Source organism: Labeo rohita, chromosome 15, assembly GCF_022985175.1.
Source record: "Labeo rohita strain BAU-BD-2019 chromosome 15, IGBB_LRoh.1.0, whole genome shotgun sequence".
Classification (NCBI taxonomy): domain Eukaryota; kingdom Metazoa; phylum Chordata; class Actinopteri; order Cypriniformes; family Cyprinidae; genus Labeo; species Labeo rohita.
In genome coordinates, this window is record NC_066883.1 from 18,974,060 (window position 1) to 18,990,712 (window position 16,653).

The following is a 16,653-nucleotide window of genomic DNA, read 5'->3' on the forward strand; positions in this document are numbered from 1 at the left end:
TTTTTTAAATTATTATTAGCAACGACAACAATAATTAATAATAATAATTAGCTGTTTACTTTGAAGGATTTTATTTTATTTGTAAATATTTTTTTACTGCTGCAATTTTTGCTGTTTTTTTTTTTTTACTATGATTGTCTATGATGATGATGATGATTATAATTATTATTACAACAACAACAACAACAAAAATAATTAGCTATAACCTTTTACTTTTAAGGATATCTTATCTTTTTTCATTTATTTATTTAAAAATTATTATTATTATTATTATTATTATTATTATTTCTGGTAAAAATCCCCAACCCCCTATTCCCAAACACTGTGCAAAACAACATTTTGTATAATTCATTGCTGGCACGCAGATGGCAGTTTCCGGGCAAATTATTCACCTTAGTCTCATTTGACAAGTCAGGTGGTGCCCAGCCAACACCCCCTTCAGGGAAAAAAGTGATGGACATGCTAATGACTAGAGAAACCTGGAGGAGTGTGTGCAATGTGAGAGAGAGCAGGAGTGGCGGTGCGGTCCGGGGGGCTGGTCAGCAGTGTGTCAGAGTGTGTGTGTGTGTGTGTATGTGCTCTCAACGGAGCTGCAGAGGCAGGACTACTTATGTCACCGAGCCACTGTTATTATGAGTCCGCCGATGACACCGGAGCATGACATGAGGGAGATGCTGACCGGCTGAAAGGATGAATGAACGCATGAATGAGTGACTACCTGCTTCGGGCTGCTGAAATTTTAACCAGGGGTTTCTGGGCACTCTATGCTGCTCGGGGAGAGGACCGGCACTGGGACGTAGTCTGTGGGACAGCCTGCCGTTGTGCTCCGAGCCTGGAGTGCACCGTCAGATGGAGGTCACCGATCTGGATCCGGACCCTCGGGTGGAGGGGTCTGAAGGAGAGGGCTCATGTATCCCGAGCAGTCCTGGGACAGAGCCTGTTGTGCTTGAGTATCCTGTAGGGTATGATCCGTACGGGTAAGCAACAGGAATCGCTTCTGCCGTCCCGGGATCTTGGTGCTTTAACAGTCTGGCATGTGGGGAATGTGTTTTAAGATGTTTTTGTGTTGGTATGTGCTCTGATTTTACATATTTATGCTTAAATGAGAGTGGAGAGATGTCCTGCTTTGATTCTTCTGTTTTGGTATGTATGTGATCACTGGCTTGATTTGTGTTTGTTTTGATTTTGATAACTTGAAATGTGTTTATGCCCGAGTCTGTCCTTCGAACCGTAGGTTGCCTTTGAAAGAGGTTTAGATTAAATTACTTTGACAATGATGTGGAATGACATTTTGACACCAGAGCTGATTTGATTAAAGGATGTAGACTTTTTTCTTTCTTTAATATTTTCAACTAATATTTAGTAAACAAGATATGACTTGAGTGCGTTTTTTTAAATCAGTCAATTAATTATCTTTTATGGCATTTAAGAAATACATTTAATGATTGAATTTTAATTTTTTAATCCAATTCACGGCTGTTTTCTAGGAAATGTAGAATGTGATGTTGCACTGCTGGATTGGAAAGTTTTGCCCTCAGTTGAACACATCGTGATCAATTCTGCCTAAACTCTTTATGTCCAGACACTCCATTATCCCTCCTAAACAGAACACTGTGTTTACAATGGATAGTTGACATTAGATGTCAAGCAGTGTCCTATAATGTGACATGCTGTACTGCACCTAAAACTATTTAACTGTTACTTTACTATAAAACTGCAAGCTAAATCTATATAATCATTATAAATTCAAGTTTTATGATTTTGCTTTAAATTAGCAACTACATTAAATATTTGTACATTTATCCATCATGCCAGTGCAGGACTTTTTAAGTGAGGAGATGTGCTATGACTGGCCAACATTTTTTTTTAAAACATTAAAACATTAAACATTAAGGGGTCTGCGTTTATATATATATATTTTATGTTATATATATATTTTAAGTCTCTTATGCTCACCAAAGCTGCATTTATTTGATCAAAAATACAGAAAAACTTTCACTGTTATCTATTTTAATTTATTTTAAAATGTAGTTTATTCCTGTGATGCAAAGCTAATTTTTTTTAGCATCATTCCATCATTCAGATCCTTCAGAAATCACTTTTTTTATTAATGTTGAAAACAGCTGTGCTGCTTAATATTTTGTGGAGCTTTTTCTTTTTTGTTTGTTTTCCTCGATGAATGGAAAGTTCAAAAGAACACCATTTATCTGAAATAGGAAATATTTGTAATGTTATAAATGACTTTACTGTCACTTTTGATCAATGTGATGCCTCCTTCACAGAAAAAATGATGTAGAAACTATTTTTTGCTCAGAAATTCCTAGTAAGTTTCACAAGTAATTACAAAGAAATGACCATTTCTGACAATTTAAATGACTGTAAATGTTGGTCAATTTAATACTTCCTTCACTAAAAAAAATGGTGTAGAAACAGTTTTCACTCACAGATTCCATAAATTTCACTTAATTTCAAAGAAATGTCAATTAACACATTGAATTGCACATAAAATTTTGAAGTAGAAAGACTAAAATAGTATTTTCTTGTAAAATGTACTGCAGTAATATTTGTGTTATTAAGTGCTGCTGAATTAATTATGAATTAAAAGTATTCTATATATATATATATATATATAATTACAATAATTACAAATAATGAAAATAATTACAGACATTAATTCATTGGTGTGAAACATTTCACCAAAGGCTAATTATAATCTTTTATTTTTATTAATCATTCTGGACATTAAACTTTATTGTAGATTAATGAGAACTCAACTGCAGAAAATATTTTGATTATGCTTTTACAGTTTAAAGTTTGGGGTCAGTAGGAAGAAATGAATAGTTTTATTCAGCAAGGAGGCATTACTACAACTTTTAAAAAAAGATAAATTCTGCTCTTTTGAACTTGCTATTTTTCAAAGAATTTTTTTTTTTTAAAATAATTACTGAATCTTTATTCTGTAGTCCAAGTATTAGATGCTTCCAATGTGAAGATCTACTTATATATATATATATGAAGATCTATATATATACTGTAATGTATGTGAACCAAAATCTAGATATTCATGTCCTTGTTATTGGTGAACTACCCATTTACATTTCTTTAATTAAATTTTACTTTTAGACAAACTACAGAGTAACCGTAACACTTTACAGTAAGGTTCATTAGTTAACATGAACTAAGAATGAACAGTTCTCCAGCTTTTATTAATCTTACTTAATGTTAATTTCAGCATTTACTAATGCATTATTAAAATCACAAGTTGTTTGTTAACATTAGTTAATGCACTGTGAACTAACGTGAACAATGAACAACTGTATTTTTATTAATGAACATTAACAAAGATTAATAAATAATGTAATAAATGTATTGTTCATTGCTCGTTCATGTTTTAATGTTAACAAATGACATCACATTGTAGTGTTACCAGATGCATCAAATACTTCCAACTTACTTTTTTGCTAATTGTAGTTCTTTTGGCTTTATGCAATTGTCATATACACTTTGAAGTTTGTCCTGTGAAAAGCATAATAGAGAGATGGCAGGTAAATTAGTCATACTTTCCTTCTGGACACACTCAGACTGTCAGGCTTTGCCCCAGGGATTCTGGGTTTGGATATATAATAAAAAATGCATAAAGAACTGTTCTTGCAGACAAACTTGCTGCTTTCGCTTTTACACGCCATCGTTAAGCGTCATATGTTGTCTGAAGAAAACAGTTTTGGACATTTAAAACATGTAGACCTGTTCATAAATGTGACGTGTAGTTAGCCAGTTATAAAAATGAATTGCATGTATAGCAGTGATTTATGAGTTATTTCATAAGCTATTTTAAAGCAGCAGAGTATACATCAACCATCAACAAAGTGGGACCATTAGAAAACAAGAAGTTGATATGAATGCTAATGAACCTGGAGGCACTGTGATAATTACCTTAATTAAAATTGCCCACATACACAGTTCATCTGTGCTTTTTTTCCTTTCGGGGACAATGATTTATTTGGCCAATTCAACTCTACTTGTGCAAAGTGTTGACATATGGTGCTTTATAGTCAGAGAAATAAAAAACAAAATATTTGATATTAATGAGCTTTCACATTGAACATAATTACAGACATTAATTCATTGGTGTGAAACATTTCACCAAAGGCTAATTATAATCTTTTATTTTTATTAATCATTCTGGACATTAAACTTTATTGTAGATTAATGAGAACTCGACTGCAGAAAATATTTTGATTACGCTTTTACAGTTTAAAGTTTGGGGTCAGTAGGAAGAAATGAATAGTTTTATTCAGCGAGGAGGCATTACTACAACTTTTAAAAAAAGATAAATTCTGCTCTTTTGAACTTGCTATTTTTCAAAGAATTTTTTTTTTTTAATAATTACTGAATCCTTATTCTGTAGTCCAAGTATTAGATGCTTCTAATGTGAAGATCTACTGAAAATTTACATCTCCACATTTGATAGAGAGATTCTAGACTTAAACCTGAGAGATTTTAAACTACTTTCAGGTCATTAAATGCTTTGCACGTCCCAATCAACTGCCCCATTAAAGCAAACCCCCAGTCTCCTACATTTGTCCCAAGGCAGCATCCATATTTTACAAGGGTGTGCCATCCATCATGGGATATGTCCTTCAGCAGACTGCTACTACGAGCTCAAGCTGTATGTGTTTTACTCTGATTTGGTAACTGGCTGGAGCCCAGCACATACTGTGATTGTGGGCTCACGTCCCGAAGCGTCGTCTGTGATCTGGAACCTCCTGCCCCTTCATGCTGACTGCTGCTTCAAGTGGCTTTTCTCTCTCTCTCTCTTGCTGTCTGCTGACGGTATGGTGGTATTTAACCTGCTGGGTGACCACATTGTCCCCATGAGAGCTTTAAGTTCCTGTACAGGACACCAGCAGGGCAGAATCACATTATGAAGGAAGGGCTGCTTTTAGTTTTGCTGAAGGAAGTAAATCAGCATAAAGTTACAGAGGAGAGAGGGATTTATAAGGTCCACTCAGTAATTTAACAATAACAATTTAAAATATAGCTGCAAGCAGCGATTATAAGGTTCAAGCGCTCTAAGGCATTTAAGCACATATGAAAAAAGACATTATTTAGCAAGCCTGTAACCACCTAAATCAATGATTTAATATTTTTTTTTTTTTTGGGAAATCCAGGTAGTTTACCATACAAAAATAATGTTTTTTAAACATTTATGACTGTTATAGTGCCAGCTGTGGTCTTTGTCAACTTTGCATGCTAGTTTAGAATCACCTGTTGCAAGCGCTCACCAGGTTTCGTGAAGTTTCGAGGTTTCCTTTAGGCTTTTCAGGATTTTGGGTAAATTTGGACAGGCCACTTTTCTAAAGTTATAACTTCCTAATTGGTAAATTTTAACATTTTTTGATAATTATTGACCTAGAGAGTCCAGAGGATTGTACTGCAGTGCTTTTTCCAGATTGAATGAAAAACCTAAGACTAGTTCACAAAAGTGGGATTTTTTTATTTTTTACATCTTCTCAATCATTTAACAAATGATTTAATTGACAGCAGTGGTTCTAGAGTGGTTCTGGAATGAGGAGTTTTATCATATACCAATTTTTGTTATATACCAATATCATGTGTATGCGCATAAAACGTGCAATGTTCAATCGTTTATACCCTTGAAAAATCAGATATCACCCCCCAGAGGCCGATTTCTTTCAAATTTCTCACAGAGCTTTGAGGTCATGAATCAAACAGGCCCACTGAGTTTCGTTCCGATCGGCCTCCATTAACCTTGTCTAATAGGTGCTTAAACTACATCGGTCAGTGCGGGCATGGTTTGTTTTTTAGATGCGCAAATGTCCTCATAGACAATTGTGGCACTTTGGACCAAGACTGTGCACAGTAATTTTCATGTTGATAGGACAAATGGTTGCCATAGGTAAATAGGTAAGGCTATACCTATATTATAGCATATTATAATTAAGTTTTTTCCCTCTTAAAGCATACCAAATGGCCAAGCTCTGCAATTTTTGTCCTGTGACCTCAGATTGAGTTCTTACATAAGTGTTCTGAGTTTGGCAGAGATATCTTGTTCTGTTCAGTAGTTATAGCCATTTTACTACAAGTACCCTTTGTTTTGGCGTCCCTTTGCAATGACGAGTCAAAAGTTACATTTTTTTTTTTTGATACATTTGGTTTATTTAAAAATAGATTCTCTCCAGGGAGCTTTCTGCACTAGTTTGGTTTCAATCAGGCAAAAGCCTAAGACTATAGTTCACAAAAGTAGGTTTTTGAGAAAATCTAAATGTTTTGTCAGGCTCATGATCAAATCTAAAGGCATGCGTTTTGTCCGCTGTGAGCCAAGGATTCCAACAACATAATAAGACACTTGAGCCTGCAACTGAAGATTTAGCAGTTATGTGCTATGTCGTACTTTTGATCGCTTTAGCACCCCGATCAGGCCGGTTGGATCGAGCCTTGTTGACGTTCTCGGCGGTGTAAGTACTACCATCCCTCCAGGTTATAAGTCTTGAACATTTTGAGTTTACTCGCTTAATTTGCGCGTGAAATTCCCTTCACAACAGACGCGAATTCGCGTCATGGGAGGGGCTTCTGCCAGGCGGCTCCAGTCTCGTTGCGAAATGGCTGACATGGATTTTGTTGAGAGGGTAGCTGCGCTTTATGTGCTATGGAAGGCCGAAAAACAGCAAACACTCGTTCGGCGCCATATTTGGGTCCATCAGATCAGTCTATCAATATGTATATAGATCAAATTGAGTAAAAGCGTTTTTTACAACTTACCAGATTATCCGACCTCCTCACTCACTTTCTTCCAAGCAAGATCCTTTTTATTCCTGTTTCTATAAAAGTATGAAGATGTATTGTACAGCTCCGGGTATCCACATACAGCGACACTGATTTTGTCTTCCATTGTTGTTTCGGATTTCTGCCTCCGCTCACTACGTCGTAATCACGTCACTACTAGAGCAAGCTACGCGGCGCGAATATTCGCCAAAGTTCAGATTTTTCAACTCACGCAAATCACGTGTTCGCGCGTCAAACGCCCAAAACGTTCAATTCGCGCCACCTCATTCACACGAATCGCGCCGCAGGATGTCTGTTCACGTCTTTGCATTGACTTAACATGTAAAGCACTCACGCTTAACGCTTCATTTGCGTCTGGTGTGAACGCACCTTAACAATTACAAAAGGGTTTCAGCGCTATGTGGACACGGAGATGTTTACATTTCACCAGCCTGATTACAGACTAAAAATTCCCACAGATCATGTTTTCATGCCATTTCAAGTCGTATTTTGATGTAAAAAAGTGATTATATCTGTTTGTCTTCCCATTAACGTCATTATATTGTCCATTCAGACGGATTCGCGAACACGAAATGCACATGAACACAAGAGGCGGGGTTTATTGCATGAACCAATCACAGTTTTTATTTGTACTACAATTTTTTTTCTCATCCAATATTTTGAGGAGACCTTGCCTTCCTTGCCTCCTCAGAGGAAGCGCCCCATATATACACACACATATATGACCCTGGACCACAAAACCAGTCATTTTTTTGAAATTGAGATTTATACATCATTTGAATGCTGAATGAATAAGCTTTTTTCTATTGATGTATTGTTTGTTAGGATAGTTATTTGTCCGAGATACAACTATTTGAAAATCTGTAACCTGAGGGTGCAAAATATATATATATATATTGAGAAAATCACCTTTAAAGTTGTCCAAATGAAGTTCTCAATGCATATTACTAATCAAAAATTAAGTTTTGATATATTTATGGTAGGAAATTCACAAAATATCTTCATGGAACATGCTCTTTACTTAATATCCTAATGATTTTTGGCATAAAAGAAATATCGATCATTTTGTCCCATACAATTTTTTGTATATATTGCTACATATACACCTGTGTGACTTATGACTGTTTTTGTGCTGTGCTGTGGTCACTTGTGCTTTCGCTGTCTCTTTAAGGCTAATCAAGACCATTTTACATTGTTGAAAGCTTGATTTATATTTTTGGTTGCATTTTAATAACGGCTAGTGCATGGCTGGCGGCTGTCACGTGGGCCTTGAGCCAGAAAGTACAGTAAAGCCTTCAGTGGGTTTGTTTGTGGGAGTACTTGATACGTACAGAGTCCATCTCGATCTGTGAAACGGCCTGCAGGATGTGGAGTGCTGTGCATTTTGAGTGGGCTTTTGACTCTCAAGCTTGTTTTTAAAACTCACGTTTTCGAAAGGCACTCACTACATACTAATCAACACAGAGCAATTACTGAATTGAAACTCCGTCTCACATCTCTATCTGACGCCATTGTATTAAAATGATTCCCTTGGCTCTAACTGTGCTGAATAATTAATAGAGAATTTCTGCTTTTGCTAACCATGACATCTGAGAAATGAGAGATTTGCATATAAAGCAGTTTCAGTTTGATTTGTAGTTATTGTTATGTTCCCTTCTTGAACTCTGCATACATTTGTTTAGTAAAACTGCTGTTGCTTTAGGTTTGCAGAAATATTTGGTTTATATTACTGGAAGAATCAATATGCTGTCCATTATGTAGCCATTCTGAGAATATCATATCGACCTACAACTGTATCTGACTGACTGATGAAAAGAAACGATCATTATACATAGTTTTAGACTCAAAATCTAATCTTTTTTGACTATTATTTTATTTATTTATTTTTTGGATGTACTTTATTTTATGGTGTTCTTATTACAGTGCAATTGTACAATTTAGTACTGAGTAGTAATATTAACATCATGTACTTATTAGTTTAGGGTTTAATTTAAGGTTAGTTGCTTGTAATTATGCATAATTTACTCTTATTGCTATAGTACACATGTAACAAGGATACTGTAAAATAAATTGTTGCCATATACTGTAAAAAGCTGTGGTTGCCAGAATTTTACTGTAAAAAAATGGTAGCAACATTTCATAAACATTTTAAATGATACATTTCTTTTTACTTCCGAACACTGTATTTTACCTTATAATTACTGTAAAAAAGCTGTGTTTGCCAGAATTTTACTGTAAAAAATACGGCAGCAACATTTTATAAACATTTTGAATTACACATTCTTTTTTTGTCCAAAAACTTTAAAATTACATGAAATGTCCAATACAGATTTTCACCATATATAGTACACTGTAAAAGACAGATGTAAAAAACAAAACACAATTTGTTGAGTCAGCTTAAAATAATTTGTTACCCTGCTGTCTTAAAAGTTTAAGTTCAGTCAACTCAAATAAGTTTATTCAACTTGAAATGTTAAGTTGTACTAAGTGACAACTTAGATATTTGTGTTTGTTAAACTTAAAATTTTAAAGCAGCTGGGTTACTTATCCAGCTTTTAAGTTAAATCAACCCTAATTTCTAAGTTGTCACTTAGTATAACTTTTCAAGTTGAATATACTTTTTTTTTGCGTTGAATATACTTTTTTGACTTAAAATTTTAAAGCAGCAGGGTAATAAATTATTTTAAGTTGACTCAACAAATTGTTTTTTTTACAGTGTATGGGGAAACTTACTGTTAACCAGTAATAGATTTTTACTGTAGCAGTTTTACCGTTAAAATCACAATAATTTTTAGTGTGATTATATATATATGTGTGTGTGTGTATATATATATATATATATATATATATATATGTGCTTGTTTCACACAATTTACAGTTTACACAATTAAAATATTAAACAGCACAACTGTTTTCAACATTCATAATAATAATAATAATAATAATAGTTTTTTGAGCATTAAATCAGCATGTTAGTGTGATTTCTGAAGATCATGTGACAGTAAAAACTGGAGTAATGATGCTAAAATTTCAGCTTTGAATTGCATGAATAAATGATATTTTAAATGTATTCAAGTAGAAAACATTTATTTTAAATTATAATAATTTCACAATACTTTTATTGTTTTACTGTATTTTTGATCAAATAAATGCAGCCATGGTGAACATAAGAGACTTTTAAAAAATATTACTTTAATATAAAATATTATATTAATATTATGTATTATGTAAACAGTATATCCGCATTATATTGCCCATCATTCACCCTAGTCTCTTGTTATTGGTATCATTCATTATAAAACCCATATTGGTAGACCACTAGTTTATATATATATATATGAGAAAATGCAAATGCAGCTGTTAAAGGTGAAAACTGCATTTGTCAGCAGGATTTTAATGGCTCTATAATAAGCACCTGTAAACAATAACAGTGTTCTCATAGACACTGCCACCCATATGTTCACAAACACAAGGGTAATTCAGAGAGCCAGTGTATGCTTTCAGCTTTAATAACTTGCCACTTTATGGCTACTTATTTCATTAGTTTTAATCCTCATTTGCACTGAAAAAGCCTTCGTATTCTTTTACAACAAGATTTTCACTTCATAATGCAGCAAAACAATGAAAATATCACAATGGTATTTGCTGAAATGTGATAACAGATGAGCCCTCTGTGGAGACACAATGGTCATTTTCATCAAATCAAGCTAAACATGCTCTATCATAGTTTAATGTTGATCTTCATCAATTATTTGCCATATCCTATGGTCTGGTTGGTTGAGCTTCTGGTTTCTTTATCTCTTTCTCAGGGAGAAGATGCCGTTCCACCATGTGACGGCAGGATTGCTGTACAAGGGGAACTATTTGAGTCGCTCACTGTCCGAACACAGCAATAGCGAACAGCTCGCCAACATCTCCGTGGAGGAACTAGATGGTGAGCAATGACCTTACAGACAAAAACGCAAAAACTTTTGCTCTATGTTTAATGAAAGTCAACCTTTTTTTGTTATATGCGTTTATAACAGATAGTGTCGTCTATCTTTTATTTATGTATTCATGTATATTCATTTTTAAATGCGAATGAATTACTGATCCCTTCAGAGTTATATAATTTCTTATTCATAACGTTTTAATGAAGGCTATTATACAGTGTTACCCTGAAGTGTTTTTAGTTTTCATATGTAAATCAGGCATTAAATCATAAATCAAAAATCAAAAATTTGTATAAAAATGACGATCAAAGCAGCGCACGTCCCCTTCAACACTCTTCATCATGAATCGGGTTGAGTGACGCAGAGCGCTAATCAATTAACGCTGCCTTTGTCAGCAGAAAGGAGCTCATGAAGAGAAATACTTTGAACCCTTGAGGCCTGAAAATGAATGTTTAAGTGACATTAACACCGTGGGACATCTGGAGATAAAAACAGCTACAAGTCATTGACACTGTTGGTTTTGCTCTGAAACAGTCCAAAGGGTGAAATGCAGCTGCTGGAGTCCTGAGGATGTTGCATTGCTCCCGTCAGAAGGGTCAGCAAATACTCTGTAGCATCTTAATCACAGAGAAACAGCAGTGTTTGTTGACTGTGTACAATGAATATATAATTTTTTCTTTTAGACTTATATTATTTTATTTACTTTTTTTTTTTTTTGGTTGTATATTTTATGGTGTTCTTATTACAGTGGGATTGTACAATTAAGTATTGAGTAGTAATATTTAATAACATCATGTACTTATTAGTTTAGGGTTTAATTTAAGGTTAGTCGCTTGCAATTATGCATAATTAGGTTGGCTTGAGAAAGCTAATATTTCTAATCTATTTATCTATCTAGACAAGCCTAGCAACAAGAATCCTGATAGTAACTTGCTAATCATGCTAGAAACATGCTAGCAACATGCTAACAACTTGTTAATCATGCTAGAAACATGCTAGCAAATTGTTAATCATGTTAGAAACATGCTAGCAACTTGTTAATCATACTAAAACATGCTAACAACTTGCTAATCATGCTAGAAACATGCTAGCAACATGCTAACAACTTGTTAATCATGTTAGAAACATGCTAGCAAATTGTTAATCATGCTAGAAACATGCTAGCAACTTGCTAATCATGCTAGAAACATGCTAGCAACATGCTAGCAACTTGCTAATCATGTTAGAAACATGTTAGCATCTTGTTAATCATACTAAAACATGCTAGCAACTTGCTAATCATGCTTGAAACATGCTAGCATCTTGCTAGCAACTTGCTAATCATGTTAGAAACATGCTAACAACTTGCTAATCATGTTAGAAACATGCTAGCATCTTGCTAATCATGCTAAAAACATGCTAGCAACTTGTTAATCATGCTAGAAACATGCTAGCATCTTGCTAATCATGTTAAAAACATGCTAGCAACTTGCTAATCATGCTAGAAACATGCTAGCAACATGCTAACAACTTGTTAATCATGCTAGAAACATGCTAGCAAATTGTTAATCATGTTAGAAACATGCTTGCGACATGCTAACAACGTGCTAATCTTGCTAGAAACATGCTAGCAACTTGCTAATCATGCAAGAAACATGCTAGCAACATGCTAGCAACTTGCTAATCATGTTAGAAACATGTTAGCATCTTGTTAATCATACTAAAACATGCTAGCAACCTGCTAATCATGCTAGAAACATGCTAGCAACATTCTAACAACTTGTTAATAATGTTAGAAACATGGTAGCAACCTGCTAACCATAGTAAAACATGCTAACACCCTACTAATCATGCTTGAAACATGCTACCAACATGCTAATCATGCTAGAAACATGTTAACATCTTGCTAATCTTGCTAGCAACTTGCTAATAATGTTAGAAACATGCTAACAACTTGCTAATCATGTTAGAAACATGCTAGCATTTTGCTAATCATGCTAAAAACATGCATGCTAGCAAATTGTTAATCATGTTAGAAACATGCTAGAAACATGCTAGCAACTTGCTAATCATGTTAGAAACATGTTAGCATCTTGTTAATCATACTAAAAACATGCTAGCAACTTGCTAATCATGTTAGAAACAAACTATTTCAGACTGAAAACCATCCAAACTTAAAACTTTTTAAAAAAACTTCTTAAACTTTTTAAACTTTTCAAACTTTTTCAAACTTTCTGGTCTGGCTTTCTCAAGCCAACTTAAAGTTTGTTTTGACAAACTTTTTTTAATCTAGTTTACTCTTATTGCTATGGTACACATGTAACAAGGATACTGTAAAATAAACTGTTGCCAGATACTGTAAAAAGCTGTGGTTGCCAGAATTTTACTGTATAAAATACGGTAGTAACATTTCATAAACATTTTAAATTATACATTTCTTTTTACTTCCGAACACTGCATTTTACCTTATAATTGCTGTAAAAAAGCTGTGTTTGCCAGAATTTTACTGTAAAAAATACGGTAGCAACAATTTAGCAATAAGGTTTTCTAGATGTTAAAAGGATAGTTCACCCAAAAATAAAAAGAGGAACATTATTCTTACAAACTGCTGAATAATAATTTGTCTCAGATGTGAAAAATGTTCAAAATAGGCAAATTTCACATGATCTCTGTACATTTGTAATGGTCGGTAGCCTAATCAAGAGCACATTTGTGGAAGGAAAGGCATTTCTATTAAATATCTTAACGTTTAATCTCATTGCATCTTCAGGTATCTGATAAAACATGAGTATTACTTCATTTGTCATTTTTGTTTTTATAATGAACAGTGCTTGTCAGATGAACAGCCAGGATTGAGAGGACGAAATGTTTCTGAAACGTTGTGCTTCAAACAGGCTTTACATCCGCAACAGACTCCTTATGCATATATTCATGAGTTTGCCTCTACGTACAAAATCTAATGCCTTTACTGTGCAAACACTTTGCACCGCTTCTAAAATCTTCTTGTGTGTCTGTGTGGAATAACAATTATGAACCTCCTTTTTCTAAGACAGATGTTCTTAATTGGCTCTGAAACATAACTGTCAGTGTAAATGTCCATAGCTGTAGATATAAAACACTTTGTGTGGCTATAATTGTGACAGTATACATAAAATATGTAATGGTTGATAAATACCTTTAGAGATATGTTTTTATGTACTCCCCTACCTAATTTCTGCCTGATTAATTCTGATTTGGTTTGAGATGCAGATTACTTGGCAGACGTCATGTTTGATAAAAATGAAATAGGGTTGAATAGAGTTGAGTTTCGCACAGGCATGGAAAACCTGTAAACATCAGGGAATTTAAAAGTTTTTCACAACTGGAAAGATATTGGAAATGAATACAGTTTTAAAAATCATGGAAAGTAATTTGTGTTTCTCTTGTCACTGTTGATTTTTATAGTCATGCTCTGCTGTGAAACGTTCCAATTTCTCACTAGATATTGCTTTTCATGAGCCCTTCTGTAAAGTAAAATTTAATAACCGATAACATCAGTCTGTTCATTGAGGATAAGTGCTCATGGCATTCAGCGGGTGGCAAATATTGCGTCTTTCTTAAGAATAAAATGGGCATTGACTCATCCATTTTCATTTTACTGCACTTTTAAAGATCACAGTTCCAAACGGGGCTTTTCACAGCAATGCCATAGAAGTGCCAGTTTTGGTTCTCTAAAGAACCTTTCAGTGAACAGTTCTGAAAAGAACCATTTTTTCTTAGTGTAAACAACCTTTTTATAATCTAAAGAAACCTTTTCCACTTTAACCCTTTAACTGTCACCGTCCCCTCTGTGGGACGCCTAAGTTTACTTCATCGTATTACAAATAAATCCTAATCTAATCATGACATCGTTGGAAAGGTCTAAGACTCCTAAATAGATATTTTACCATATTTTTGTGCTACAAATTATGTAGGAAAAGTAATACATTAATATATGCAACTTAAAAAAATCTAGTTCTGACCTTTGTCACAAAAGACTTTCTTCGTTGCCTCATGTTTTGGAAATCATAAGAAATTATATATCAGTTCAAAACTTAAACTCTCAAAATTCATCCTTTGAAAGGCGTTTTAAAATCAGACATTGCATTACTATGGAAAATGTACATTAAAATCATATTACAAAATTTTTTCATTCATAAATTATAAAAATTTAAGTCTGGATAGTGGATTTTTATGTCTGTGTTCAAAAATGGGAGTGACAGTTAAAGGGTTAAAGAACTTTTTGTGGAATAAAAGGTTCCATGGATGGTAAAAGTTCTTTGTGGAACCATTGATGCCAATAAAGAACCTTTATTTTTAATGTGGAGACTTTCTTACTAGAAAGTGATTTAAATCTATGGTTTAATGATTGCTATAATTTAGTTGTTATGTGTATTTATTTTTTTAGTTTATTGTTTTTAAATTCTTAACAGTATTGTAATATTTTATTTTTAAAATCACTTCTCATCTAATGTATACTTACTGTAAAAAAAAAATGACAGTGGCAAAGAATTGGCACCTGAAATTCAAATAGAAATCTGCCCCAGGAATTATGTTCAAAAATTCCATAGTCTGAAAATGACTGTTGACCTGAAAATGTAAAAGAAAATCTGCCACAGAATTCTCTATAAAATTATATTAAAAATGAATTAGTCTAAAAAGTGCATGGAAATATCATGAAAAATTATGGAAATTCAATTTAAAATTTTAGGAACATTAATTTAGTGTTAATCAGCTGTTCAGGGCTTACAAAATATTATTATTATAATAGAAGAAAAAAATCATACAGTAGCCACTGTACAGTCACACTGTCCAGGATATGTAAAAAAAAAAAAAAAAAAATTAAAGTCAAAATAATTGTTATTCATTTATCAACTTAATAAATATATAATTTTTTTAATTGCTGTTTCTCTTATCAAATGTGTAATTTAATATATGACCTATTGTTGTTGTGATAATGTGTAATCTTAAAGGGATAGTTCACCCAAAAAAGAAAATTACCCCAAGATTTACACACCCTCAAACCATAGGTTTATATGACTTTCTTCTTAGAGACGAATACAATTAGAGTTATATTAAAAAAATACCCTGGCTCTTCCAAGCTTATAATTGCAGTGAATGACTGTTGAGATTTTGAAGTCCAATAAAGTGCATCCATCCATCATAAAAAGTACTCCACAGAGCTCCAGGGGGTTAATAAAAGCCTTCTGAAGAGAATCGGTGCAGTTGTGTTCGAAAAATATCCATATTTAAAACTTTATAAACCGAAATCTCTAGCTTCTGCTAAATGTCGTGCACAAGAGAGTGGTGTTCCAGCGGATGACTAGGGACGTAGGCGTAGCATAAGCTCCGGTGAGAATATGCTAATCTCGCAAGAACCAAGTTTTGTTTACAGCAAAGTAAAACCAGTCTCCTCTTGGCTTATATCGAAATCCTCTCACATTTTTCTTTGCGAATCCTTGATTTGCACTTTTAATTCATGACCAGTGTTTTGCCTTGCTCTCTCCACTGCGCTTGTGCATTTATCACGGTGTTTGCCTACGTCCTACTGTACGTCATCTGCTGGAACGCCACTCTCTTGTGTACATGCGTACGACAATGAGTGGAAGGTCTTAAATATGTATATTTTTTTCTTCAGAAGGCCTTAATTGGCCCTCCAGAGCCATGTGTACCTTTTGTGATGGATGGATGCACTTTATTGAACTTCAAAATCTCAGCACCCACTCACTGCCATTATAAAGATTGGAATTACCAGGACATTTTTTAATATAACTCTGATTGTATTCACCTGAAAAAAGAAAGTTGTGCAACTACACTACAAAATGCTGGGTTATAAACAAACCAACTTGGGTTATTTGGCAACCCAGCACTGGGTAAATATTGGACAGAACACACGCTGGGTTATTTTGACCCAGCT

The 16,653-nt window shown here is 34.0% G+C and overlaps 1 protein-coding gene across 2 annotated transcripts in view; it reads left to right on the forward strand.

Annotated features, from left to right (window-relative positions):
* caln1 (calneuron 1) overlaps window positions 1-16,653 on the forward strand; it is a 72,339-nt gene that overhangs the window by 1,785 nt on the left and 53,901 nt on the right. The window contains exons 1-2 of one of the 2 annotated variants that reach the window (XM_051129571.1): window positions 460-977; window positions 10,617-10,741. In XM_051129571.1, the coding sequence (XP_050985528.1) occupies window positions 850-977; window positions 10,617-10,741 (253 nt within the window). In that variant the 5' untranslated portion in view covers window positions 460-849. Of the gene's footprint in view, window positions 1-459; window positions 978-10,616; window positions 10,742-16,653 lie in introns of those variants that run through there. The other variant, XM_051129572.1, reaches the window with a different exon arrangement.